Below are 26,138 nucleotides of genomic sequence, written 5' to 3'. Positions count from 1 at the left end.
TGACCTTCACGACACTTCACAAATCCACTGACAGGACCTGTAATGCTGCTCTTTTGGGCACAGCAGTGATAATCATTGTAATGCTGCAGCAAGGACACTGAGTGTTCAGGGACATTTAGCGCTCAGGGACACAAGTTCAACTCATGAAGTGGACTGGGCTGCACCTCCAGGCTCTTCATTAGCTCTCATAGTGCTCACTCATTCTGGATGCTCACAACATTCCTGCCTTGCATTGCTTTACTTTGTCTTTTTGTACCTGCAGTATCAGCCAAAGAAATCAGACTCATATTATTTTTGAAACCTGCAGAATGGAGCTAAAATGCCTGAGACAGGTGCCATAGAGATGGGGCAGGTAGCAAGTTTGATTAAATGCAGTGAAAAATCTTGATAGGCCTCATGGAGAGAATCCCTCCATGAAATGTGATTAAACTGATATTTAACCAAAAAACTTCAAGATTCAGCCCATTAACTCTATTTTTCCTTTCATTAATTTCATATTTCCAGTATCTGCAGTACGTTGTTTTAGTGCTGGTATTGAGCTATTCTGGAGATAAAAAATGAGTCTGCCGATCACTCTGAATGACATAAGATCCATTTTATTAACACTTGCAGCAGAAAGTTTGGTTAGTTCAATGATAATGATATTTCCTATAACAGATCATAGTTCCCAGATTGATGTATGGGATGGAGGTTAAATGTTAGTCAGCAGCTTCCTGGCCTTGAGCACAAATTCTACGTATGACAGATCTTGCCATGATTACCTCTCTATCTTTATTCAACCTCATGTAAGAACAAGGAAAAGTACAATTTTCTGCACATGGAAGCATAATTGATGTTAAAGTTGCAGGCTGATTCGGACTAAAATGACAGATCCACATTCTGTCTATATTGGATTTGAACTTGATATTGGATATGAACTGTCTCAGGTCTGGATGCCAAATCATCATATAAAATTCCTCAATCTGGAGTTTTAATTGGTTAAATCTCCCCAAAAACAGGTTTGAGGGTCATGGTATGTGAGTGAGCCATGACTGTACATTATGTTGCAGGCAGTATGTTAAGCTGCTGAAACTGCTCCAAAATGATTGTTGCATGTAAGCAGAACTATTAGCATTCTTCACTGGCTGCATGTGACTGCTGAGAGCCTGATATTGCATGCTGCCGGTAAAGCCTCACATAAAATTGTTACAGAGCAGAAGTAGTACATTCAGCCCATCGTGTCTGCATTAGCTGTCTGAAGTTACTCTCCTGCTTTCCCTGTATAATCCTGAACATTCGTTTTAGATAGCAGTTTACATTGTTTCTGAACGTTTCAATCCAAAATGCCTCGAACATCCTCTCCAGCAGTGTTATTCCAGATCCTAATGATTCACCGTGTGTAAAAGCTTTTGGATGCATTTTCCACTGCCTTCAGCAGTATGGAGAATGGTCGGAAAGTTGGAAAAATACAGTAAAAATTGGAAAAATCTAACTCTCAATGTTGAGGGTGGTTCACCAATATTTTCCCAAGGGTTTGAACAGCGAGTCCTAAATACACCAATGAGAAGCAACTAGCTTATTTCCATGTATTTGCATCTCATTATTCATTAAATTTGCCTTGAATCTATGCAACTTTCAATCCTCCTATCTTTCCCTGAGGAACTAGATTGTGCCAATTCCTGACATGAAGTCAGAGTGGCAATCTGGCAGCAGCAGCACATCTCTGGCTCTTCTGGGCGCACTGAAAGCTCCGTCTTCATCACAAAATTCTCAAATGATCTGACAGCACCATCCTCATCCACCTTAATTCATGTGAATAGGCATCAGTATTTCCCCACATTATTGTGGCTGCTCTTAGACCAACTCAAGCACCACTTCAGCCCTTCACAACTTCATTTTGGAGCTCCAGCTCACTAATGACTTGTACACTTCTGCAGGCCACTTTGGCAGTGAAGACACGCGCACACACACACATGCATCTGGCATCACATTCTCTAGCCTACCTTTTTAGAATTCATTAGTTACGCACTGAATTTGTGGTTTTCGTTGCTTTTGAGCACAGAAGAAGCAAGCAGTTTGCCACAATTCAGAATACCGAGCAGTCAAGGATTTGAATATATTACTACTGTACTGCACCATGCAATATCAATGTCTCACCTCTAGCTGTTTCTGCAGCAAACCCCACCTCCCCCGCCCCACCTCCCACCGCACAGTGTTCATTTCAAGCAAACGGGCAATGTCTGAAAGTCTAAGGGGAACAGCTTTTAGTTGGACAATGGGGAACTATGGTCAGTCAAGGATTGCCATCACAGTTAGAGAATGATAGAATCCCTTCAGTGTAGGGACAGACTATTCAGCCCAACAAGTCCACACTGATCCTCTGAGAACCATCACACCCAGACTCAACCCCGCATTTCCCATGGCTAATCTACCGAACCTACACATCCCTGGACACTATGGCAATTTATCATGACCATTCCACCTAACCTGCACATCTTTGAAATGTGGGAGGAAACCCATTCAGATACAGGGAGAACGTGTGAACTCCACACAAACAGTCCTCTGAGGCTGGAATTGAAACTGGGTCCTGGCTATGTGAGGCAACAGTGCCAACCACTGCACCACCATGAAACCCTGAATTAGCCACGGACAGGTGATAAGCAGTAAGACCATAAAACATTGGAGGAGATGCAGGCCATTCAGCCTATTGAATTTGCTCTGTCAGTCGGTGAGATCATGGCTGATCTGATAATCCTGAATTCCATAAGCTATCTCCAGTGAGTGAGTAGGAAACACAGAGGGCAGGAAGATTAAGCAACTGGGGGGGATAAGGAGGTAAGAGCTGTTGAGTGGACATAATATATGTAATAACGAGTGTTTTAGTCCATGGTGTGTGCAGTGACAGAATTTGAGTGAGTGATAGACACGTGAATGTGAAGTAGCAGGGAGTAAATGGTCGCACTTACCTTTACTGAGTACAGAAGAATATTAGCCCTGTTCTAAAGATAACTTTGCATTGTGTTGCACCTGGGATACTCCACCAACTCAGGCTGTAGTCTCAGCCCACCACTCCATCTGCCAACATTCCAGCCAGCTAGGCAGAGAGCTAATTTGGGCCTTTTTGAGCCATTTCCTCAGGGATAATGCTGGAAAACCGTAGTGTAAGAAGCAATTCCTAACTTGCAGTACCTTAAGTAGAGAAGACTTAACATTTAAATATGGCACCAGTGTGTCCTAACTGCCAGTATGATGTGGCAGTGGTAAGCCTCTCTTATCATTTATTTCCATGAGAAAGGCCATGAGCAAAAGAGAATTAATAAGTTTAAGAGTGACAGGGGCTATGTGAAAAAAGATATCATGTAAGGTTGGTGTCAGGGACAACTGGGCCTCATTCTGGGGAAGGTGGGACCTCTACAAACAGGACCGTCTCCACTTGAACCAGAGGGGCACTAATATCCTGGGTGGGAAATTTGCTAGTGCTATTCAGGTGGATTTAAACGAGCTCAGAAGAGGGATGGGAAACTGAAGTGTAGTCTTAGTACACAGGAGGATGAGCGAAGGGAGGACATGGACAGGACCTCACTGTCACAGGAGTGTGCTGGGAGACAGCAAGCTTGGTTGAAGTGTGTCTACTTTAACACCAGGAGTATCCGGAATAAGGTAGGTGAGCTTGCAGCTCGGATAGGTACCTGGGACTTCGATGTTGTGGTCATTTCGGAGACATTGATAGAGCAGGGTCAGGGATGAATGTTGCAGGTTCCAGGATTTAGCTCTTTCATTAGGGTCAGGGAAGGTGGTAAAAGAGGGGGAGGTGTGGCTTTGTTAGTCAGGGACAGTATACCAGTGGCTGAAAGAACTTTTGATGAGGACTCATCTACTGAGGTGCTATGGGCTGAGATTGCCGACTGAGTCAGTATGGGTGGACGTTAGGAACAGCAAGGGAGCAGTCAACTCATTGGGGGTTTTCTAAAGACCCCCAAATAGCAGTAGGGAGATCGAAGAACTTCTAGGCCGGCAGATTGTTGAAAAGTGCAAACGTAGCTGGGTTGTTGTTATGGGTGACTTCAACTATCCCAATATTGATTGGAACATCCTTAGTGCAGATGGTTTGGATGGAGCCATTTTTGTCAGGTGTGTTCAGGAGGGTTTTCTTACTCAGTATGTGGATAGGCTGATGAGGGGAGAGGCCATTTTGGATTTGGTGCTCGGCAATGAGCCAGGACAGGTGTCAGATCTCGCGGTGGGAGAACACTTTGGCGACAGTGACCACAACAGCCTCACATTTTACCATAGCCATGGAGAGGGAAAGGAGCAGTTACCAGGGGAAGATATTTAATTGAGGAAAAGGAAACTATGATGCTATCAGGCAGGAGTTGGGAAGTACAGATTGGGAGCAATTGTTCCACAGAAAGGGCACAACAGACATGTGGAGACTGTTTGTTTAAGGAGCAGTTGTTGCGAGTGACGCATAAATTTGTTCCTCTGAGACCGTGAAGAAGAGATAAGATTAAGGAGCCTTGGATGACGGGAATAGAGGTGCTTCTCGTCAAAAAGAAAAGGCAGGTGGAGGAAGCAAGGGTCTAGCACAGCTTTAGAGGATTACAGGCTTGCTCGGAAGGAGCTCAAATGTGGACTGAGGAGGGCCAGGAGGGGGCACGAAAAAGGCTTGGCAGGAAGGATTAGGGAGAACCTGAAGGCATTTTACTTATATGCGAGGAATATGAGAATGATCAAGGAGAAGGGAGGGCTGATCAAGGATAGTGTGAATGAGAACTTTGAGGAGCACGGACGCAGGCTTGAACAGATCGAGATTGAGGAAATTGATGTGCTGGAAATTTTAGCAAACATTAGGATTGATAAGTCCTCAGAGCCAGACCAGATTTATCCTAGGTTGCTCTGTGAAGTGAGAAAGGAGGTTGCTAAGCTGCTGGCGAAGATCATTGCTTCCTCACTCTCCACGGGAGTCGTACCGGAAGATTGGAAGGAGGCAAATATTGATCCTCTTTTCAAGAAAGAGAATAGGGAAATCCCTGGAAATTATAGACCAGTCAGTCTGACATCTGTGGTCAGCAAGATTTTGGAAAGAAGTCTGAGCGATAGGATTTATGACTATTTGGAAAAGCATTGCGCAATTAAAGGGAGTCAGCATGGCTTTGTGAAGGGCAGGTCATGCTTCATAAATCTTATTGAGTTCTTTGAGGAGGTCACAAGACAGGTTGACAAGGGTGGAGCAGTGGATGTGGTGTACATGGACTTCAGCAAGGCATTTGATAAGGTTCCCCACAGCAGGCCCATTCATAAAGTCAGGAGGTATGGGATACAGTGAGATTTGTCTGTCTGGATTCAGAATTGGTTGGCTGAGAGGAGGCAGAGAGTAGTTGTAGATGGTAAGTATTCTGCCTGGAGGTCAGTGCTGAGTGGTGTCCGCAGGGCTCTGATCTTGGGCCTCTGCTCTTTGTACTTTTTATAAATGACTTGGATGAGGAGGTTGACGGGTGGGTTAGTATGTTTGCTGATGACACAAAGGTTGGAGATGCCATTGCTCGTATCAAGGGCTATTGCAGGCTTCAGCGAGACATTGACAGTATGCAGAGCTGGGCTGAGAAATGGCAGATGGAGTTCAACCAGGATAAATGCAAAGTGATGCATTTTGGAAGGTTGAACTTAAATAGTGAATCTAGGATTAAAGGCAGGATTCTCGGCAGTGTTGAGGAACAGCGGGATCTCGGTGTTCAGGTGCTTAGCTCCCTCAAATTTGCCACCCAAGTGGATAAGGTTGTTAAGAAAGCATATGGTGTTTTGGCTTTCATTAACAGGGGGACCGAGTTTAAGAGCCGCAAGGTTTTGCTGCAGCTCTACAAAACCCTGGTGAGACCACACTTGGAATATTGTATCCAGTTCTGGTCACCCTATTATAGGAAAGATGTGGAGGCTTCAGAGAGGGTGCAAAGGAGGTTTGCCAGGATGCTGCCTGGAGTGGCGGGCTTGTCTTATGAGGAGAGGTTGACTGAGCTCAGACTTTTCTCTCTGGAGAGAAGGAGGAAGAGGGGTGACCTGATCGAGGTGTACAAGGTAATGAGAGGCATGGATAGAGTCGATAGCCAGAGACTTTTCCCCAGGGCAGGATTGACTGCCATGAGGGGATCATAGTTTTAAGGTGTTAGGAGGAAGGTATAGAGGAGACGTCAGAGGGAGGTTCTTCACCCAGACAGTTGTGAGCGCATGGAATACTTCACCAGTGGTAGTCGTGGAAGCAAAGTCATGAGTGACATTTAAGCAACTGCTGGACATGCGCATGGACAGCAGTAAATTGAGGGGTATGTAGGGTAGGTTATTTTATTTTGGAATGAGGATTATTCCATGGCACAACATTGTGGGCCGAAGGCCCTGTACTGTGCTGTACTTTCCTATGTTCTATGTTCATTAATTTCACTCAAAGAAACATTCTGCCAACAAATGGGAAAAAATCAGCCTTTTGTTTATTTTATCAATTGCTTTATATCTGTATGCTTCTTGATTCTTAAGCAAGCGGGAACAGGTTCTGAGATAATGGGAGCTGCAGATGCTGGAGAATCCGAGATAACAAATTGTGGGGCGGAATGAACACAGCAGGCCAAGCAGCATCTTAGGAGCACAAAAGCTGTCGTTTTGGGCCTCGACCTTTCATCAGAAAAGGGCGATGGGGAGAGGTTTCTGAAATAAATAGGGAGAGAAGGGGAAATGGACCGAAGATGGATAGAGGAGAAGATAGGTGGAGAGGAGAGTATGGGTGGGGAGGTAGGGAGGGGATAGGTCAGTCCGGGGAGGACGGACATGTCAAGGGGGCGGGATGAGGTTAGTAGGTAGGAAATGGAGGAGTGGCTTGAGGTGGGAGGAGGGGATAGGTGAGAAAAAGAACAGGTTAGGGAGGCAGGGACGAGCTGGAGAGGAGTTGGGCTGGTTTTGGGATGCAGTGGTGGTGGTGGGGGGGGGTAGATTTTGAAGCTTGTGAAATCCACATAGATACCATTGGACTGCAGGGTTCCCAAGCGGAATATGACTTGCTGTTCCTGCAACCTACGGGTGGCATCATTACGGCACTGCAGGAGGCCCAGGATGGACATGTCGTCCAAGGAATGGGAGGGGGAGTTAAAATGGTTCGCGACTGTAAGGTGCAATTGTTTATTGAGAACTGAGCGTTGGTGTTCTGCAAAGCAGTCCCCAAGCCTCCACTTGGTTTCCCCAATGTAAAGGAAGCCACACTGGGTACAGCGAATGCAGTATACCACATTGTTAGATGTGCAGGTGAACATCTGCTTGATGTGGAAAGTCATCTCGGGGCCTGGGATGGGTGTGAGAGAGGAGGTGTGGGATGTGTGTAGCAGTGGTTGCAGGGGAAGGTGCCGAGTGTGGTGGGGTTGGCGGGGAGTGTGGAGCGGACAAGGGAGTCGTGGAGAAAGTGGTCTCTCCGGGAGGCAGACAACGGTGGGGTTGGAAAAATGTCTTTAGTGGTGAGGTCGGATTGTATTTGGTGGAAGTGTCGGAGGATGATGCGTTGGATCCGGAGGTTGGTGGGGTGGTATGTGAGGACGAGAGGCATTCTCTTTTGGTGGTTATTGCGGGCAGGGGCTGTGAGGGATGAGGTGAGGGAAATGTGGGAGACACGTTTGGGGGCATTCTCGACCACTGCGGGGGGAAAGTTGCAGTCCTTGAAGAATGAGGACATCTGGGATGCGCGGGAGTGGAATGCCTCATCCTGGGAGCAGATGCACTGGAGGCGAAGGAATTAGGAATAGGGGATGGAATTTTTATAGGAAGGTGGGTGGGAGTCGGTGGGCTTGAAATGGACATCGGTTTGTAGGTGGTTGCCCGAGATGGAGACAGAAAGGTCCAGGAAGGTGAGGGATGTGCTGGAGATGGTCCAGTTGAACTGAAGGTTGGGGTAGAAGGTGTTCGTGAAATGGATGAACTGTTCGAGCTCTTCTTGGGAGCATGAGGTGGCGCCCATACAGTCATCAATGTAATGGAGGAAGAGGTGGGGTTTAAGGCCAGTGTAGGTGTGAAAGAGGGACTGTTCCACATAACCTACAAACTGGCAGGCATAGATTGGGCCCATGCAGGTACCCATGGCCACCCCCTTTTGTCTGTGGGAGGAATCGAAAGAGAAGTTGTTGTGTGAGAGGACGTGTTTGGCTAGGCGGATGAGGGTGTCAGTGGAGGAGGACTGGTCGGGTCTGCGGGACAGGAAGAAGTGGAAGGCCTGCAGGCCATCTGCATAGGGAATGCAGGTGTATAGGAACTGGATGTCCATGGTGAAAATGAGATGTTGGGGACCAGGGAATTGGAAGTTCTGGCGGAGGTGGAGGGTGTGGGTGGTGTCACGGACGTAGGTAGGGAATTCCTGGACCAAGGGGGAGAAAATGGAGTCCAGATAGTTGCAGATGAGTTCAGTGGGGCAGGAGCAGTCAGAGAGAATAGATTGACCAGGGAAGGCAGCTTTGTGGATTTTGGGAAGGAGATAGAAGCAGGCCGTGCAGGGTTGGGGAACAATGAGGTTGGAGGCTGTGGGTGGGAGGTCACCTGACATGATGAGGTCATGGATGGTTTGGTGCTCGGGGGGGTGGGGTCATGATCAAGGGGGCATTAGGTGGTGGTGTCGGAAAGTTGGTGTCTGGTCTCAGCAATGTAAAGGTCAGTGCCCCATACTACAACTGCACCTCCCTTGTCTGTGGGTTTGATGGTGAGGTTGGGATTGGAGCGGCGGGCTGCCCGTTCTGCAGGGGAGAGTTTGGAGTGGGTGAGAGGGGTGGAGAGGTTGAGGCAGTTGATGTCTTGACGGCAGTTAGAGATGAAGAGGTCGAGGGAGGGTAGGAGGCCTGGGGGTGGTGTCCAGGAGGAGGACTTGTGTTGGAGGCGGGTGAAGGAGTCAGTGGAGGGAGGGTTAGGCCCACTGTTAAAAAGAAGTAAGCGTGGAGGCGGAGGTGGAGACTGCGGAAAAACTGCTCCATGTCCAGACGTGACTGGTATTCATTGATGTGTGGGTGGAATCCTCTCCCCATCCCCCTTTTCTGATGAAGGGTCTAGGCCCGAAACGTCAGCTTTTGTGCTCCTAAGATGCTGTTTGGCCTGCTGTGTTCATCCAGCCCCACACTTCGTTATCTGGTTCTCCCTTTCACTTCTATGCTTGAAGACAGATTACACATTTGAAATGAGAGAAATGGGAGGTCTGCTGCAATGGAAGAATTGGTAGATTCTCTTTAATATGTGAATTTTTGATAATTTGAGGAGGTGCTATATAGAGAACCTTATATCCTGTATGAAGCCAACAGTAGTATCCTGCTTCTAGTTTTAGCATGGTCTAGCATGAGCCGTACGTAGGTAGAATAAGAGCTATAAAACCATAAGAAATAAGAACACAAGGAGGCCATTCAGCCTTTTGAGCCTGTTCCACCATTCAGTGGGATTGAGGCGGATCTGTATTCCTCATGTCCTCTTCCCTGCCCTCTCTGTGTAACTGTTGATTCCCCTACTGATCAAGAATCCACCTATCTCAGACTTAATTTGACATGAGGACTTTGCCCTCGCAGTTCCAAAGACTCACCACCCTCTCAGAGAAGAAATTCCTCCTCAACTCAGACTTAAATTGGTGCTCCTTTATTTTGAGACTATATCCTCTGGTCCTAGACTCTCCTACGAGGAGAAACGTCTTCTCAACATTGGCCTTGTCAAGCTGCTTAAGAATCCTATATATTTCAATGAGCTCATCCCTCATTCTTCTAAACTAAACTCCAGAGTAGAATTACAACCTGGTTAATTTTTTTTTTCCATTGATCAATCCCTCCCTACTAGAGATCATCCTAGTGAAGGTATGGTCATGGTCTGAAGAAGGGTCTAGGCCCGAAACGTCAGCTTCTGTGTGCTTTTCTGATGAAGGGTCTAGGCCCGAAACGAGAGCTTTTGTGCTCATAAGATGCTGTGTTCATCCAGCTCGACACTTTGTTATCATCCTAGTGAATCTTTTCTGAACTGTCTCCAATGAACCTTTATCCTTCCCAAAATAAGAGGACCAAAACTGCTCACGGTACTCCACGTGGTCTCACCAGCACCTTGTACAGTTGCACTTCTGTATTCATATGCACCAAACCTCTTGAGATAAGGGACATATTTCATTAACCTTCCTGGCTAGCTGTGACACTTGTGTGCTACATTTCTGCATTTCATGTACAAGTACTCCCAAGTCCTTTTGTGTTTTGGCTTTCTGGAGTTTTTCCCCCTCTTAACTTATTCTGTTCTTTGATCCTCCCTTTCAAAATGACAACTTCACACATTATACTCCATTTGCCAACTTACTTAGCCTATCAAGATTTCTCTGTAAAGTGTTTGTGTCCCTCTTACAATTTGCCTTTTCACTGAATTTTGTGTCATCTGCAAATTTGGCCACAACCTATTTGCTTCCTTCACCAAGTCTTTACTATATATGTAAACAGTTGCCATCCCAGCACTGATCCCTGTAGAACCCCAACACTTACAGGCTTCAAACCTGAAAAATAACCCCTTATCCCATTCGCTGTTTCCTGACCAACAGCCAATTCTCTATCCACATCAATACCTGCAACACCATGGGTTCTTTATTGTGACTCAAACTTTTGTGAAGTACCTTGTTGAATACATGTGGAACTCCAAATACAACACACAATACTGTAAGACCATAAAGATATCTGAGCAGAATGAGGCCATTTTGCCCACTGAGCAACAATTGATCAAGGCTGAAGTGCTTCTTGTCTCATTCTCCTGCCCTCTCCCCATAATCTTTGATCCCCATACTAATTGAGAATCTATCAATCACTGTTGCAAAGACACTCAATGACTTGGCCTCACAGCCTTCTGCACCATCAATTCCACAGATTCACCCCTCTGTGGCTGAAGAAATTCCTTCCCATCTCCGTTCTAGAGGGTTGTCACTTCACTCTCAGCATGTACTTTCTGGTGTTATCTTACAATGGAAACATTTTGTCCATATCCTCTCTATCCAGGACTCTCAGTATTCTAAGTTTCATGAGATCCCATCTCATCCTCTAAACTCCATTGAACACAGATCTAGATTCTGCAACTGCTCCTTATACGACAAACTCAACATTCTTGGGATCGTTCTTGTGGCCCTCTGGTGGACCCAAACCAAAGCCAACATATCCTCCCTTAAATACAAGGCCCAAAACTGTTCACAATATTCAAATGCAGTATGATCAGAACCTTACAAAAAATGGTGTACAGCTGGATGAACACAGCAGGTCAGGCAGCATCAGAGGAGGAGGAAAGCTGATGTTTTGGGTCTGGACCCTTCTTCAGAAATGGGGGAGGGGAAGGGGACTCAAATAAATAGAAAGACAGGGAGGCGATAATGCAAGGTGGATAAAGGAGCAGGTATGTGAGAGAAGACGGACAGGTCAAGGAGGTGAGGATGGAGCCAGTAAAGGTGAGTTTAGGTGGGGAGTTGGGATAGGGGTTGGTCAGTCGAGGGAAGATGGACAGGTCAAGAAATGGGGATGAGGCTGGTAGGTAGAAGGTGGGCTATGGCTGACCCATTATCTCTGCCTGCTCCTACCCCACCAAACTTATCTCCACTTATCTCGACTCCATTTTCTCCGCCCGGTCCAGGAACTCACCACATACGTCCGTGACACCACCCACTCCCTCCAAAACTTCCAATTCCCTGGTCCTCAACACCTCATCTTCACCATAGATGTCCAGTCTCTATACACTTGCAGTTACCTTGCAGATGACCTAAAGGCCCTCCACTTCGTCCTCTCCCGCAGGCCCAAGCAGTCCCCTCCCACTGATACCCTTATCCGCTTAGCTGAACTCGTCCTCACCCTTAACAACAACTCCTTCAACTCCTGCCACTTCCTACAGACAAAGGGGGTGGCCATGGATACCCACATAGGCCCAAGCTACGCCTGCCTCTTTGTAGGATTACATGGAACAGTCCGTCTTCCACATCTACACTGGCCCCATTCCCCACCTCTTCCTCTGTTATATTGCTGACAGTATCAGCGCTGCCTCGTGCTCCCACATGGAGCTCAAACAGTTCAGCCGCTTTACTAAATCTTCCACCCAGACCATCTCCAATACCTCCCTCTCCCTTCTGGACCTATCTGTTTCCACCTCTAGCAACCACTGGGAAACCAATATCTATTTCAAGTGTACCAACTCCCAAATGTACCTAGAATACACCTCCTCTCATCCACCTTCCTGCAAGAATGCCATCCCCTATTTCCAATTCCTTCGCCTCCACTGCATCTGCTCCCAAGATGAAGCATTCCACTGTCCTCATTTTTCAAGGACTGCAATTTCCCCTCCACAATGGTTGAAAACATTCCCAACTGCATCTCTCGTGTTTCCTGAAACCCATCGCTCACACCTCTCCCTGCAATAACAACGCAGACAGAATTTCCCTCATCTTCACATACCACCCACCCAACCAACCAACCTCCAGATTGAACGCATCATCCTTTGCAACTTCCGCCACCTGCAATCTGACCCCACTACCAAGGACATTTTTCCTTCCCCACCTTTATCTGCCTTCCAGAGGAACCATTCTCTCCATGATTCTCTCACCTGCTCCATTATACCCAGCAGCCCCACCACCCCAGCACTCTTCCCTGCAACCACAGGAAGTGCTACACCTGCCCCCAACCCTCATCCCAGGCTCCAAGAAAACCTTCCACATTAAACAGATGTTCACTTGCACATCTGCTAATGTGGCATATTGTATCCGCTGTTCCCGATGTGGCCCCCTCTACATCAGGGAAGCCAAGCAGAGGCTTGGAGACAGCTTTGTGGAACACCTACACTCGACTCGTGACAAACGACTGCACCTCCCAGCTGCAAATCACTTCGACTCCCCCTCCCACTCCTTGGACGACATGTCCATCCTGGGTCTCCTCCAGTGCCACAACAATGCCACCCAAAGGCTGCAGGAACAGCACCTCATATTTTGCTTGGGAACCCTGCAGCCCAATGGTCTCAATGTGGACTTCACAATCTTCAAGATCTCCCCACCCCCGATCTCATCCCAAAACTAGCTCGTCCCTGCCTCCTTGAACGGTCTATCTTTTCTCCCACCTATCCACTTCTCCCACCTCACTGGCCAACCCCCAACCCCACTTCCTACTTACCAGCATCATCCCTGCCTCCTTGACCTGTCCATCTTCCCTTGAATGACCAACCACCATCCGAACTCCCCACCGACACTCACCTTTACTGCCTCCATCCCCGCCTCCTTGACCTGACCCAAAACATCAGCTTTCCTGCTCCTCTGATGCTGCCTGGCCTGCTGTGTTCATCTAGCTCTACACCTTGTTATAAGATTCTGCAGCATCGGCAGTTCCTACTATCTCTGACCAGAACCTTATACATCTTCAGCAATACATCCCTGCCCTTGTATTCTAGTCCTCTTGAAATAAATACTAACATTGCATTTGCCTTCCAAACTTCCAACTGAGCCTGCATGTTAAACTGAAGAGAATCATGAACTAAGACTCCGAAGTCCCTTTGTGCTTCAGATTTACAAAGCGGTTCCCCATTTAGAAAATAGTCTTGTGCCTCTTTTCTTCCTATCAAATTGCAAAACCTCTCACTCACCCACATTATATTTCACCTGCCACTTCTTTTCCCATTCTCCTACCCTGTTCAAAGTTTTGCAGCCTTCCCACATCCTCAACACCATCTGTCCGTCCACTCACCTGTGTCATGTGCAAACTTAGTAACAATGGCCTCTGTTCCTTCCTCCAGATCTTTTTCCTCCTTTGCCTGACCTTTCTTAATTCTCAGTCAAGCTGAATTCCCACAGCCACCAGTGGCAAACAACAGTTTTCAGCTGTTAAATGATCAGAAAATGACTTCAATACAAATCATGCCTTGAGTCACTAGGCAGAACCGTGCTCATAATATCTTGAATATAGTCTGACAATTGTTATTGTTTAGTTCCTCTGTTTCCTTTACACAACTGTCCATTGGACTCAAATATAAATCATTGGTTAGTCTGCATCTTTGGGAAATACTCTACTGTAGGCAGGAAATGTTTCCAACTTTATTTTCAGTAAAGCTTTTCAGTTGTATAAAAGGCATGCCCTAAAGCTTATAGTCTTCCAAGCCTAACACCAAGCAGTGCAGTGTTATAGGCTTATGTTTTATGAGTGTCAGTTACCATCTGTTTCTCACAATGGCTGAAATTACACTGACTGTAGTTTTTTTCTGCCAGCCCTTTCTGGTGTCCAGAAAATTAATTTGATTTGCTGTTGATTGCAGGTGAGAATGGCATTAATATTTATACTGTATCTTTACATCAGCAGTCAAGGAACAACGTTCATAATGTAGTCAATATTATGGGGAAATATAACGGGAAAGTTGTAAACAAACTCTCACACATAGCAAATAAATGGTGCTTAATCAGTGATAATGGGAACTGCAGATGCTGGAGAATCCGAGATAATAAAGTGTGAAGCTGGGTGAACACAGCAGGCCAAGCAGCATCTCAGGCTGATGCTTCGGGCCTAGACCCTTCATCAGACAGGGGGATGGGGTGAGGGTTCTGGAATAAATAGGGAGAGAGGGGGAGGCAGACCGAAGATAGGGAGAAGATAGGTGGAGAGGACAGTACAGGTGGGGAGGTAGGGAGGGGATTGGTCAGTCCAGGGAAGACAGACAGGTCAAGGAGGTGGGATGAGGTTAATAGATAGGAAATGGAGGTGCGGCTTGAGGTGAGAGGAAGGGATGGGTGAGAGGAAGAACAGGTTAGGGAGGCAGAGACAGGCTGGGCTGGTTTTGGGATGCAGTGGGGGGAGGGGATGAGCTGGGCTGGTTGTGGGATGCAGTGGGGGGAGACGAACTGGGCTAGTTTTGGGATGCGGTGGGGGAAGGGGAGATTTTTGAAGCTGGTGAAGTCCACATTGATACCATTGGGCTGCAGGGTTCCCAAGCGGAATAGGAGTTGCTGTTCATGCAACTTTCAGGTGGCATCATTGTGGCACTGCAGGAGGCCCATGATGGACATGTCATCTAAAGAATGGGAGGGGGAATTGAAATGGTTCACGACTGGGAGGTGCAATTGTTCATTGCGAACCGAGTGGAGGTGTTCTGCAAAGCGGTCCCCAAGCCTCCGCTTGGTTTCCCCGATGTAGAGGAAGCCACACCGGGTACAATGGATACAGTATACCACATTGGCAGATGTGCAGGTGAACCTCTGCTTAATATGGAAAGTCATCTTGGGGCCTGGTATGGGGGTGAGGGAGGTGGTGTGGGGGCAAGTGTAACACTTCCTGCCGTTGCAGGGGAAGGTGCCGGGTGTGGTGGGGTTGGAGGGCAGTATGGAGCGAACAAGGGAGTCACGGAGAGAGTGGTCTCTCTGGAAAGCAGACAACGGTGGGGATGGAAAAATGTCTTGGGTGATGGGGTCGGATTGTAGATGGCGGAAGTGTCGGAGGATGATGCGTTGTATCTGGAGGTTGGTGGGGTGGTGTGTGAGAACGAGGGGGATCCTCTTGGGGCGGTTGTGGCGGGGGCGGGCTGTGAGGGATGTGTTGCGGGAAACGTGGGAGACGCGGTCAAGGGCGTTCTTGACCACTGTTGGGGGAAGTTGCAGTCCTTGAAGAACTTGGACATCTGGGAAGTGAGGGAGTGGAATGCCTCATCCTGGGAGCAGATGCGGCGGAGGCGGAGGAATTGGGAATAGGGGATGGAATTTTTGCAGGAGGGTGGGTGGGAGGAGGTGTATTCTAGGTAGCTGTGGGAGTCGGTGGGCTTGAAATGGACATCAGTTACAAGCTAGTTGCCTGAGATGGAGACTGAGGTGTCCAGGAAGGTGAGGGATGTGTTGGAAATGGCCAAGGTGAACGTGAGGCTGGGGTGGAAGGTGTTGGTGAAGTGGATGAACTGTTCGAGCTCCTCTGGGGAGCAAGAGAGTCGACCCATTGTCTCAGCCTGTTCCTGCCCCAAACTCATCTCCACCTATCTGGACTCTATTTTCTCCCCTTTGGTTCAGGAACTCCCTACCTACGTCCGTGACACCACCCACACCCTCCACCTCCTCCAGAACTTCCAATTCCCTGGCCCCCAACACCTCATTTTCACCATGGACGTCCAGTCCCTATACACCTGTATGCCGCATGCAGATGGCCTCAAGGCCCTCCGCTTCTACCTGTCCCGCAGCCTCGACCAGTCCCCCTCCACCGGCACCCTCATCCGCCTAGCCGAACTCGTCCTCACCCTCAACAACTTCTCTTTCGATTCCTCCCACTTCCTACAGACAAAGGGCGTGGCCATGGGCACCTGCGTGGGCCCCAGCTATGCCTGCCTCTTTGTAGGTTACGTGGAACAGTCCCATTTCCGCACCTACACAGGCCCCAAACCCCACCTCTTCCTCCGTTACATTGATGACTGTATCGGCGCCACCTCTTGATAGAGGTTCACCTGCACAGCTGCTAATGTGGTATACTGTATCCATTGTACCCGGTGTGGCTTCCTCTACATTGGGGAAACCAAGCGGAGGCTTGGGGACCGCTTTGCAGAACACCTCTGCTCGGTTCGCAATAAACAACTGCACCTCCCAGTCGCGAACCATTTCAACTCCCCCTCCCATTCTTTAGATGACATGTCCATCATGGGCCTCCTGCAGTGCCACAATGATGCCACCCGAAGGTTGCAGGAACAGCAACTCATATTCCGTTTGGGAACCCTGCAGCCCAATGGTATCAATGTGGACTTCACCAGCTTCAAAAATCTCCCCTTCCCCCACTGCATCCCAAAACCAGCCCAGTTCGTCCCCTCCCCCCACTGCATCACACAACCAGCCCAGCTCATCCCCTCCCCCCACTGCATTCCAAAACCAGCCCAGCCTGTCTCTGCCTCCCTAACCTGTTCTTCCTCTCACCCTTCCCTTCCTCCCACCTCAAGCCGCACCTCCATTTCCTATCTATTAACCTCCTCCCACCTCCTTGACCTGTCCGTCTTCCCTGGACTGACCAATCCCCTCCCTACCTCCCCACCTGTACTCTCCTCTCCACCTATCTTCTTTTCTCTCTGTGTTCGGTCTGCCTCTCCCTCTCTCTCCCTATTTATTCCAGAACCCTCACCCCATACCCCTGTCTGATGAAGGGTCTAGGCCCGAAGCATCAGCTTTTGTGCTCCTGAGATGCTGCTTGGCCTGCTGTGGTCACCCAGCTTCACACTTTATTATCTCGGTGTTTAATCAGTGTTGGTAGAGGGATAAAGATTAGCCAAAAGTCAAATAGAATTCCTCTGCTCTTCCTCAAATTGTGATACTATAATCACTAATACTGATAATGTCAAAGAATTGGTTTACTCTCATCTGTAAGAAGCCTCCAACGATAGACAACTTACTTCATTCCACTGATGGTGTGAGAGAGGTATCCACCTCTTGCAGGCTGATTTTTTTTTTAAAACATGGAAGTAGTTAATGATTCTGTTAATGTGAACATGCATGATTTGGTCTACTTAAACTAAAGCATGCATATCACATGACAGATTGGTTAAGAAGCTAGCAGCCCAAGGTAACCAGGACAATTTGGTAAATTGGATCCAAAATTGGCATAGTGACAGGAAACAGAGGCTGCTGGTTGAGCAGTGACTGGAAATCTGAGTCCAGTAGCATACCACAGGGTTCAGTGATAGGTCCCTTACTAATTGTATTATATTTTAACAACCTAGATGTGAACATAGGAGCTATGATCAGCTATACTAAACTGGACTCACCACATAAACAGTGGCTACAAGAGTACATCTGAGTCCAGGAATACACTGATGAGTAACTCACTATCTGATGGAATACTTCCCACTTGTCTGGATGAGCGCAGCTCCAACAATACTGATGAAGCCTGAAACAATCCAGGAAAGGACAGTCCACTTCACTGTTACCACATTCACACCCTCCACCACCAATGCTCACTAGCAGCAGGTTGTCCTACCTACAAGATGCACTGCAGAAATTCACCAAAGATCCTTTAGACAGCGCCTTCTAAACCTACAACCACTTCAGTTCTGGAAAAGGGTCATTGGACCTGAATTGGTAGCTGTGTGTGTTTGTGTTTTGTTCCAGCTGATATGAGAATCAATTTTCTTACAAATGAGTTCTTGGATATTTACTGAATATTTGTTTGGATTTACTGGCAGAAAATTAGAAATCCGGTAATCCTTACTGGACTGTACAGTATTGAGAAATGACACTTTAATCAGCTGTGACTAGTATTATTATGAACAGCTGGATTTTCCTACTTCCTATCACTTTACCTGCTGCATCAAGTCCTTTATGGAAAAGAGGATAAGCATGAAATGTGTCTTTTAGTTTCTTAATTTCCTTGTCCCTGGGTTTTCAATGATCAGCTATTTAACTAGTACTGTGCAACACCTTGTTAGAGAAAATTGCATTATGGAAATAATGGGGCCTATGGGAAAAACAGAGTTGGGGCAGACCACCAAAAAAAATCACTCAAAATCACTCCAAAGCCTGACACGAAGGAAAGCAGTTTGAATAAATGTTTAATTCATATCTAATAACGAAATGAAAGTAAATTTGACACCTTACCTTTAAAAAAATGTAAAGATGACTTGATGGGAGAGGAGATTTTGAGGTTGCTGTGTTGTTAATGCAGGGGTTGAGGGTCACGGTTATCATTATCGTCACCTTCAGGTACAGTTGTGCTTGCAGGGTCACAGTGAAAAATTGTTAATCCAGAAGTGGGCAGGCACGGTTCAATGTCTTCTGACTGTTTCTTGGGGGTTGCCTTAAAAAAAAAATCCAGTTTTTGCTGCTTTGCTCTTTCTCTTCTTTCATAAAGAAGCTGTTCATGGGATGCCAAATAAGATCTTATTCCATGAACTGCTACCCTGCTGCTTTCGGCATTGCAGTCATTGTCCTCTAAGAGCTGCAACTTCTCAATTTCCCTCAAGACAGAAGATGAAATAGAAGTGGAAAGCTTTTGGGATGCTGCATCCTGGACTACAACTTCTTCATCTCCAGCTTCCACTTACCGCTCAGTGACAAAGTTGTTGTAGATAAGCTGTAGAGAGGCCATCTCAGTGGGATTCAAGCAATTTTTCAACATCCTCACTCTCCACTTCTTCAAATCTAACTCACTTTGCAAGATCAACACAATGTTCTTTGATTCTTGGGAGCTCCTCTGACAGGTTAAAGCCTTTAAAATCTTGAAAAAAAAATCTGGAGGAAGCTTCTGCCAAACTGCAGGCAAACAGTCCTTACTGACATCACCCCAGGCCTCCACGATAACATCAATTGCATTCTTGATGTTAAAGCTCTTACAAAAAACTGAAAAAAAAAGTTCTTATCCTCCTCAGTGGATGCAATCAGACTCTTAAAAAAGTGTGCCTTAAATAATAAGCTTTAAAAGCTGCTATTGCACTTTGGTGAATGGGTTAAAGGAGAGAGATTGTGTTAAGGGATGGAAATACCACTCTGTTTTCAGAAAGCTCATCAATGGTGGGAGGATGGCTTGGCATTATTATTCCAAGATGAGGAGAATCTTGAAATCCGATTTTTCGTCCAGTAATACTTCCTAAAAGTATCTTCCAAAACATCAATAAGGTCAGAAAAAAATTGTCCTGTTATCGAACCTCTTTTGCATGTCCTAAAATAGACACCTAGAGGAGATTTAAGGTAGTCTTTCAAGGCTCGCGGGTTCGTAGACTTATACACTACTATAGGCTTAAGCCAGCATGGAGATTCCTTTGCCTTTCTAACATTACAAAGCCTGCAAACAATCGTGATGTCAACGCATACTCCTCCGCGCAGTGGTAGGATTGCGTTACTTCCAATACAAATTCACTTTTTAGAAACAGCATTCTCCTATTCATCAGTTGTGTTATAGCCAATTCACGTTGCTGGAATATGCATTATAGCAGAGCCGACTATACTACATTTTTAGAGTAATTTAACACATAATAAATATGTTTACCTTCCTGATGCCAATGCAACCATGTAGTTTTTAATTAAATGATGTAATTTGCAGATTGGCTGTAAACTTTAATACATAGGAAATATTCCTATTATAGGAAAGATGTGGATGCTTTGGAGAGGGTTCAGAGGAGGTTTACCAGGATGCTGCCTGGGCTGGAGGGCTTATCTTATGAAGAGAGGTTGCCTGAGCTCGGTCTCTTTTCATTGGAGAAAAGGAGGAGGAGAGGGGACCTAATTGAGGTATACAAGATAATGAGAGGCATAGATAGAGTTGATAGCCAGAGACTATTTCCCAGGGCAGAAATGGCTAGCACGAGGGGTCATAGTTTTAAGCTGGTTGGAGGAAAGTATAGAGGGGATGTCAGAGGCGGGTTCTTTACACAGAGAGTTGAGAGAGCATGGAATGCGTTGCCAGCAGCAGTTGTGGAAGCAAGGTCATTGGGGTCATTTAAGAGACTGCTGGACATGTATATGGTCACAGAAATTTGAGGGTGCATACATGCGGACCAATGGTCAGCACAACATTGTGGGCTGAAGGGCCTGTTCTGTGCTGTACTGTTCTATGTTCTATGTTCCATGTTCATAGTTCCAAATTCTAGTGGGCATTGCAGACAGTGTAGATGGCAGCATAAAATTGGAAAATTGATAAATTAAGGGAGTGGGCAACACTGTAGCAGATGGATTTCTACGCAAGCGTGAGGTTATCCATTTTTGGACTTAAGAAGGATTCATTAGGGTACTTTCTAGATGGTATGATGTTAAATACACAGGGTGTCCAAACAAATCTTAGGATTCAGGTGCATAGATTGTTAAAATGCCACAAACAGGTGTACAAAATAATCAAGAAAACTAATGGAATGCTGGTCTTTACATTTAGAAGTCTGGTGTACAAGGATGCATTAGTTATGCTGAAACTATACAAAATCCTGTTTGGACCCCCCCTTGGTGTACTGTGAGCAAGTCACTTGGATCTCGATACCATATCTTAGGAAGGACATATTGGCCTTGAAGGAAGGATAATGCAGGTTTACAAGAATGATATCTGGTCTTCAAGGGCTAAGTTACGATAAGAGATTAGACAAATTAGGCCTGTTTTCTCTAGAACTTAGAAGGTTAGGGATAATCTGACTGAAGTCTTCAAATTAGTGTCAGGAAACGATAAGGTGGATACTCAAACTATTTCTAACTATCTCAAACTATTGGGAATTCTAGAAGTAGTGGGCATTCTCTAAAAATTAGGGCAGACCTTTTAGCAGGAATGTTATAATTAGCAGTTTTTCCTGCATCAATTGTTAATTTAAATTATGAGAAAGTACTGTCAAGCACCGGTATTAAGGAATATAGGCTAAAGGCAGTCATATGAAATTAGTCCACTGATCAGCCATGATCTAATTCAATGGCAAACAGGATTGAGGAGCTGAACAGCCTATTCCTGTGTTGCATCTCCAACAATCTGGCGACAGACCGTCAAAAATCACATTTCTCAGAGTCATTGGACATTAAACGTGACTCATTTTTATGGCATTTTTAATTCAGGGTACAAATGCAGGACTTGTACACTCGCATGGTTTATACCTTTATAAAGAGTGCCCTTGACTGTCTCAACTCAAACAGATAGATAATATCTCTAGTATTAGCACATGACTATAACACTGAAACACTTTGAAATGGTTTCAAGTATAATTTAAAAAGCCTGTCACACTTGTGAAAATACAGGTAATTTATTACTTTGTTGATAAAGTTTGAATTTAATTGAGTTCATAAGTGACCTACACTGTCATTCAGTTGTGCATTGAGACATCATAAAAGACCCTTCCATTTTGTTGTTGCAAATTTATAATAAACAAGACCAGCGGATGGGCCTATTTGCTATTGCACAGTTTTTTTTGCTTACCTTGCACGGACATAAAGGAAAGTTTCACTGCAAATTTAAATTAATAGTTTAAGAGTTGCTTCTTCTGGCCACATATGGCAAACTGCACTCAAAATTCGAAATTATGCAATGCAAATTTTTTGCTTGATTTCTTTTTGCACCCCTTTATTCTGAGAATATTTTTTACTTCACAGGTTGGCACAACATCAAGGGCCGAAGGGCCTGTTCTGTGCTGTATTGTTCTATGTTCTATAACTGCAAACGTAAAACTACCCCCATGGGCCAGCACAATAAAACAGTTTAACAGATGTAATTCTTGCTCTTTACTTACCAATGAAAACTAGTTCTTGATGTATTCAATAGTGGCAAGCTAGTGCAATTCTATTAACTGAGCTTAAAATGTGTTTATTACAGCAATGATCATTGGTGAATTTAATGTACATATGAACTGGAAAAATCAGACTGGCAATGGTAGGCTGAATGAGATGTTCACAGAATGATTGAGAGGTTCTTAGATCATTATGTTCAGTTCCAGAACAGTCAGTAGATTATAACAGATTTGGTATTGTATAATGTGACAGGATTGATTAATTATCTCAGGGAAAAGGCATAGAATCATAGAGTAAGGCAGCATGGAAACAGGCCCTTCAGCCCACACTGGTCCATGCCATCAACTCAGCCTGTTCTAATTGCTCATATTTGGTCCATATCCATTTAAATGTTTTCCATCCATGTACCTATCCAAGTGTTTTTTTAAGTGTTGCTAGTGTATTTGCCTCAATCACTGTCACTGGAAGCCCATTCCATATACGCACCACTCTCTGCATGAAGACCTTGTTCAAGTCCTTCTTAAATTTTTCCCCCTCACCTTAAACCTATGCTTTCTAGTTTTCAATTCTCCATCCCTGGGAAAAGGACTACACACATTCATCTGATGTATTCCCCTTTAAATTTTGTACACCTCATTATCACGAGTATCGGCTAAACTGTTCCAGTTTTATCTCCTGTTGACGAGTTACGTCCTGCATCACATGCCCAAAACCTTTATTCAAAATTCGGTTTAACCAAACTTTGGAATCACAATGTTACTGAATTTTACACCCAGATTAAAAAATAAGAAAAGAATGGGTCTCAGATTAGTACTTTAAATTTAGATAAGGACAACTATTTGGAAATGAAAACTGAGCTAGTTGAAGCAAACAGGCATATTAGGTCAGGAGATAGATCAATAGAGAAATAGTTGCACATAATTAAACGGTTATTTTTGAATACTCCTCGTAAGTATATTCCTTTTATAAAGTAAAAATCCAGAGGATCGACTATCTGTAGTTAACTAAATAAGTGAAGGGAAGCATAATACTTGTCAAAAACGTGCATAATTGCACAATGATGAGCAATGAGATCGTTGTACAGATTATAAAATAACTGCCAATAATGACTTGTGGATTAAATCGGGGGGGTGGGGGGGGGGGAGGAGAAGTTAGAATATGGAAGGAAACTAGCTAAAAAATGTAAAAATGGATAAAGGAGGGAGGTTCCACAGGTAATTTAAAATGGAAGAGTGCAGATAACGTCACTGTTGGACCTCGAGAGAGTGTGAATGGGAAATTAATTAATAATAAAATGGCAGAATGAGCAACTGTTTCGGTTCTGACCTCACAGTAAAGATTGCAAAAAGAAAAGAAATCCCAGCAGAGCTTTGAACCAGGGGTGGAAAACCTATAAGAACTTTGTAAAATTACTATCACCAGGGAAGGGGTACTGAGTGAACTGAAGGAGGTACAAATTGACTAGAGAGACATCATCCTCAGTTCTTAAGAAAGTGCCTAATGAGGTAGTAGATACTTCAGAGTTAATTTTCCAAAATTTCAGAGATTCAGGAAAAAATTCATTGACCTGGTAAGTAGCAAATATAATCCCTCTTTTCAAAGAGAGGGGACAGGGAAGAAGAATGTACAAATATACAAATTTCAAAATGGACTTGACAACAGGGTCACAAGGACTTTATGCAGCGTATTTGAGTTTGGGTAGTAGTGCGAAATGATCGATATCAGCTCGACTGCTATTAAACATTGTCCCAACGAGGGTGATATATAACGAAAGGGTGAACAATAATTTCATCCATTTGTTTGTAGATGCAAAAAAATCTTTCTTCACATAATTTATCCAAAATAATAATATCCATCATCAGAATCATTTCTGGATTCCTTATTGATAGATTCACCGGTAAGTGAATCTGCTGTTACACATTCGTCCGAGAAGGGATCTAAGTCAGAGGATGTGCAGTGACCTGGCAAGTCAGCCAGCGTGTCCAGGTAGCTCCCCACAGAGATTTCATCAAGCCCATCACTGCCATCTTGCAGGCTATTCCAGCTGCCTTGGAGTGAAGTGCTCTGGCTTTCCGCCAAGCTATACAGACTGCTCGTCAAGCTGCTCCCCCTGCTTGTCACATTGCCTTTCTCCTCCATCATCCACTTAATCGATTCAATACCTTCGTTGATGGACAATAACTGATGCATCAATTTAACATCGATTGCCCTGAGGCGAGCCTGAGACAGTGAGAAAAACAAATCAGTTCATAACATTACTTAATTCCTCTTAAGAGTACAGGCAGTATACAGGACTAAAGTTTCTCTGAGGCCACAGCTGAAGTTTTGCATTATCAATTTCTTGTTTGAAAGCTTAAACTTTAATCTTGGTTTCTCCTTTAGCATTTTTGGCATCATTTACAAAACAGTCTTGTGGAAGTAGGACAACTTCAGATAATAATACAAGATATGCCATTCTTCGTGTGACTGTTTATATTCCCACAGCCACTGAATTACTGAAGAGTCCTGAAGGACAAATTTTATTGAACCTGTTTATCTGTGAAATGAAAAAATTCTGGGTTAAGTGTTCAAGCTCCTTTCTGCTGGAAATAGAGCAATAGCACCCCTCAAAAGATAGTAGGGACTGCAGATGCTGGAGAATCTGAGATAACAAGGTGTCGAGCTGGATGAACACAGCAGGCCAAGCAGCAGAGGAGCAGGAAGGCTGACGTTTCTGAAGAAGGGTCTAGGCCTGAAACGTCAGCCTTCCTCTGAAGCTGCTTGGCCTGCTGTGTTCATCCAGCTCTACATCTTGTTATCTCAGCACCCCTCAAAAGTGTGAGTAATGTCACATTGTCACTGCGATTGCAATATCGTTCCCCTGGTATCTGCCACTTTGTATCTGTAGCATGCTTCTTAAATCAGCTGGCCAGACCATTTAGAATGATAATCAACACACAAGAACCTCAAAAGCTGCTTCTTGCATTAAATTGACTGCAGTGTGTACCACTAGTGCACCTACATGTATAAACTTTTGCATTCATAATACTGCATCACAGGATTTTACCAGCACAAAAAAAGGCTATTTGGTCCATTATGTCCACAGTCGGAAATAAAAATCACCTGAAGTAATTTTCCCACTTTCTCCATAAAACCCTGTGCATTCTACCTTTTCAAACAACCAGCAAATTCCTTTTGAATACTTCAATTGAATTTGCCTTCACCCAAAATCTTGGGCAGTATGCCCCAACCCTAACCATTTGCTGCATGAACAAATATTTTCCTGATGCCAATAAGTTCCTAATGTTGCCAACTAATCCATGCTGATCTTCTGAAGTACTGCAGACTGCCCACTAGCAAAAAAAAAACTGCAAGTCATTTTTGGTCATTGCACTAACTCATTATTCCTCCCATCCTATCAATTCCCCAATCTCTCTACTCCCTACAAGGTCATCAAATGCTCCCTGCATTCCTTACTTTTAAAGAAAAACTTCTAAGGATGTTGCCATGAAATATCAGTTTGTGATTACATTTTTAAGCAAGGTATTTTATGACTTGCTTGGACAGCAAACTTCTGGAATAGGAGAGGCCATGACTTGGATCTTGAATTGCCCATAAAGTTTAGAACAGGACTCTGAACTTGGATACTCTTTCATCAAATAGGGTGGGAGAAGGTTGGTAGTTGAAAACACAATCACCTCCAGTTAACAGCCTATTAAATTGCTGCAGATCACTAACAGGCTGCAGAAGGTGAGATGATTTCTACTTTGTACATCACCAAAACAAAGTTTAGTGTACTTCTGCAAACAGTCATGTTCAATACATGCAGAAATTAATGGTTCATTTTTAAATGTTGAGAAATTTTTATTAAGCAGGAGATCTTGCTCTAGATTCAGCGGAATACATTTCAGCTGGCCATCTGGCCACTTCTGATGTGCTGCCCCTCTCTTCTACAGGGAAGGGTTATAATGACTTTTGTCTGCCTTTGCTACAAGTGCTCTGTCAACAAACA

The 26,138-nt window shown here is 45.0% G+C and overlaps 1 protein-coding gene across 8 annotated transcripts in view; it reads right to left on the bottom strand.

Annotated features, from left to right (window-relative positions):
* Positions 1 to 26,138, bottom strand: part of LOC125451282 (leucine rich adaptor protein 1-like) — a 162,002-nt gene that overhangs the window by 111,027 nt on the left and 24,837 nt on the right. For 6 of the 8 annotated variants that reach the window (XM_059644574.1, XM_059644576.1, XM_059644575.1 and 3 more), the window contains one exon: positions 18,557 to 24,367. In XM_059644574.1, the coding sequence (XP_059500557.1) occupies positions 23,981 to 24,367 (387 nt within the window). In that variant the 3' untranslated portion in view covers positions 18,557 to 23,980. Of the gene's footprint in view, positions 1 to 13,700; positions 13,835 to 18,556; positions 24,368 to 26,138 lie in introns of all 8 variants that reach the window. The other 2 variants (XM_059644570.1, XM_059644571.1) reach the window with 1 other exon arrangement.

This window comes from Stegostoma tigrinum, chromosome 3, assembly GCF_030684315.1.
Source record: "Stegostoma tigrinum isolate sSteTig4 chromosome 3, sSteTig4.hap1, whole genome shotgun sequence".
NCBI classification, from domain to species: domain Eukaryota; kingdom Metazoa; phylum Chordata; class Chondrichthyes; order Orectolobiformes; family Stegostomatidae; genus Stegostoma; species Stegostoma tigrinum.
This window is presented reverse-complemented; position numbering and strand designations above follow the sequence as displayed.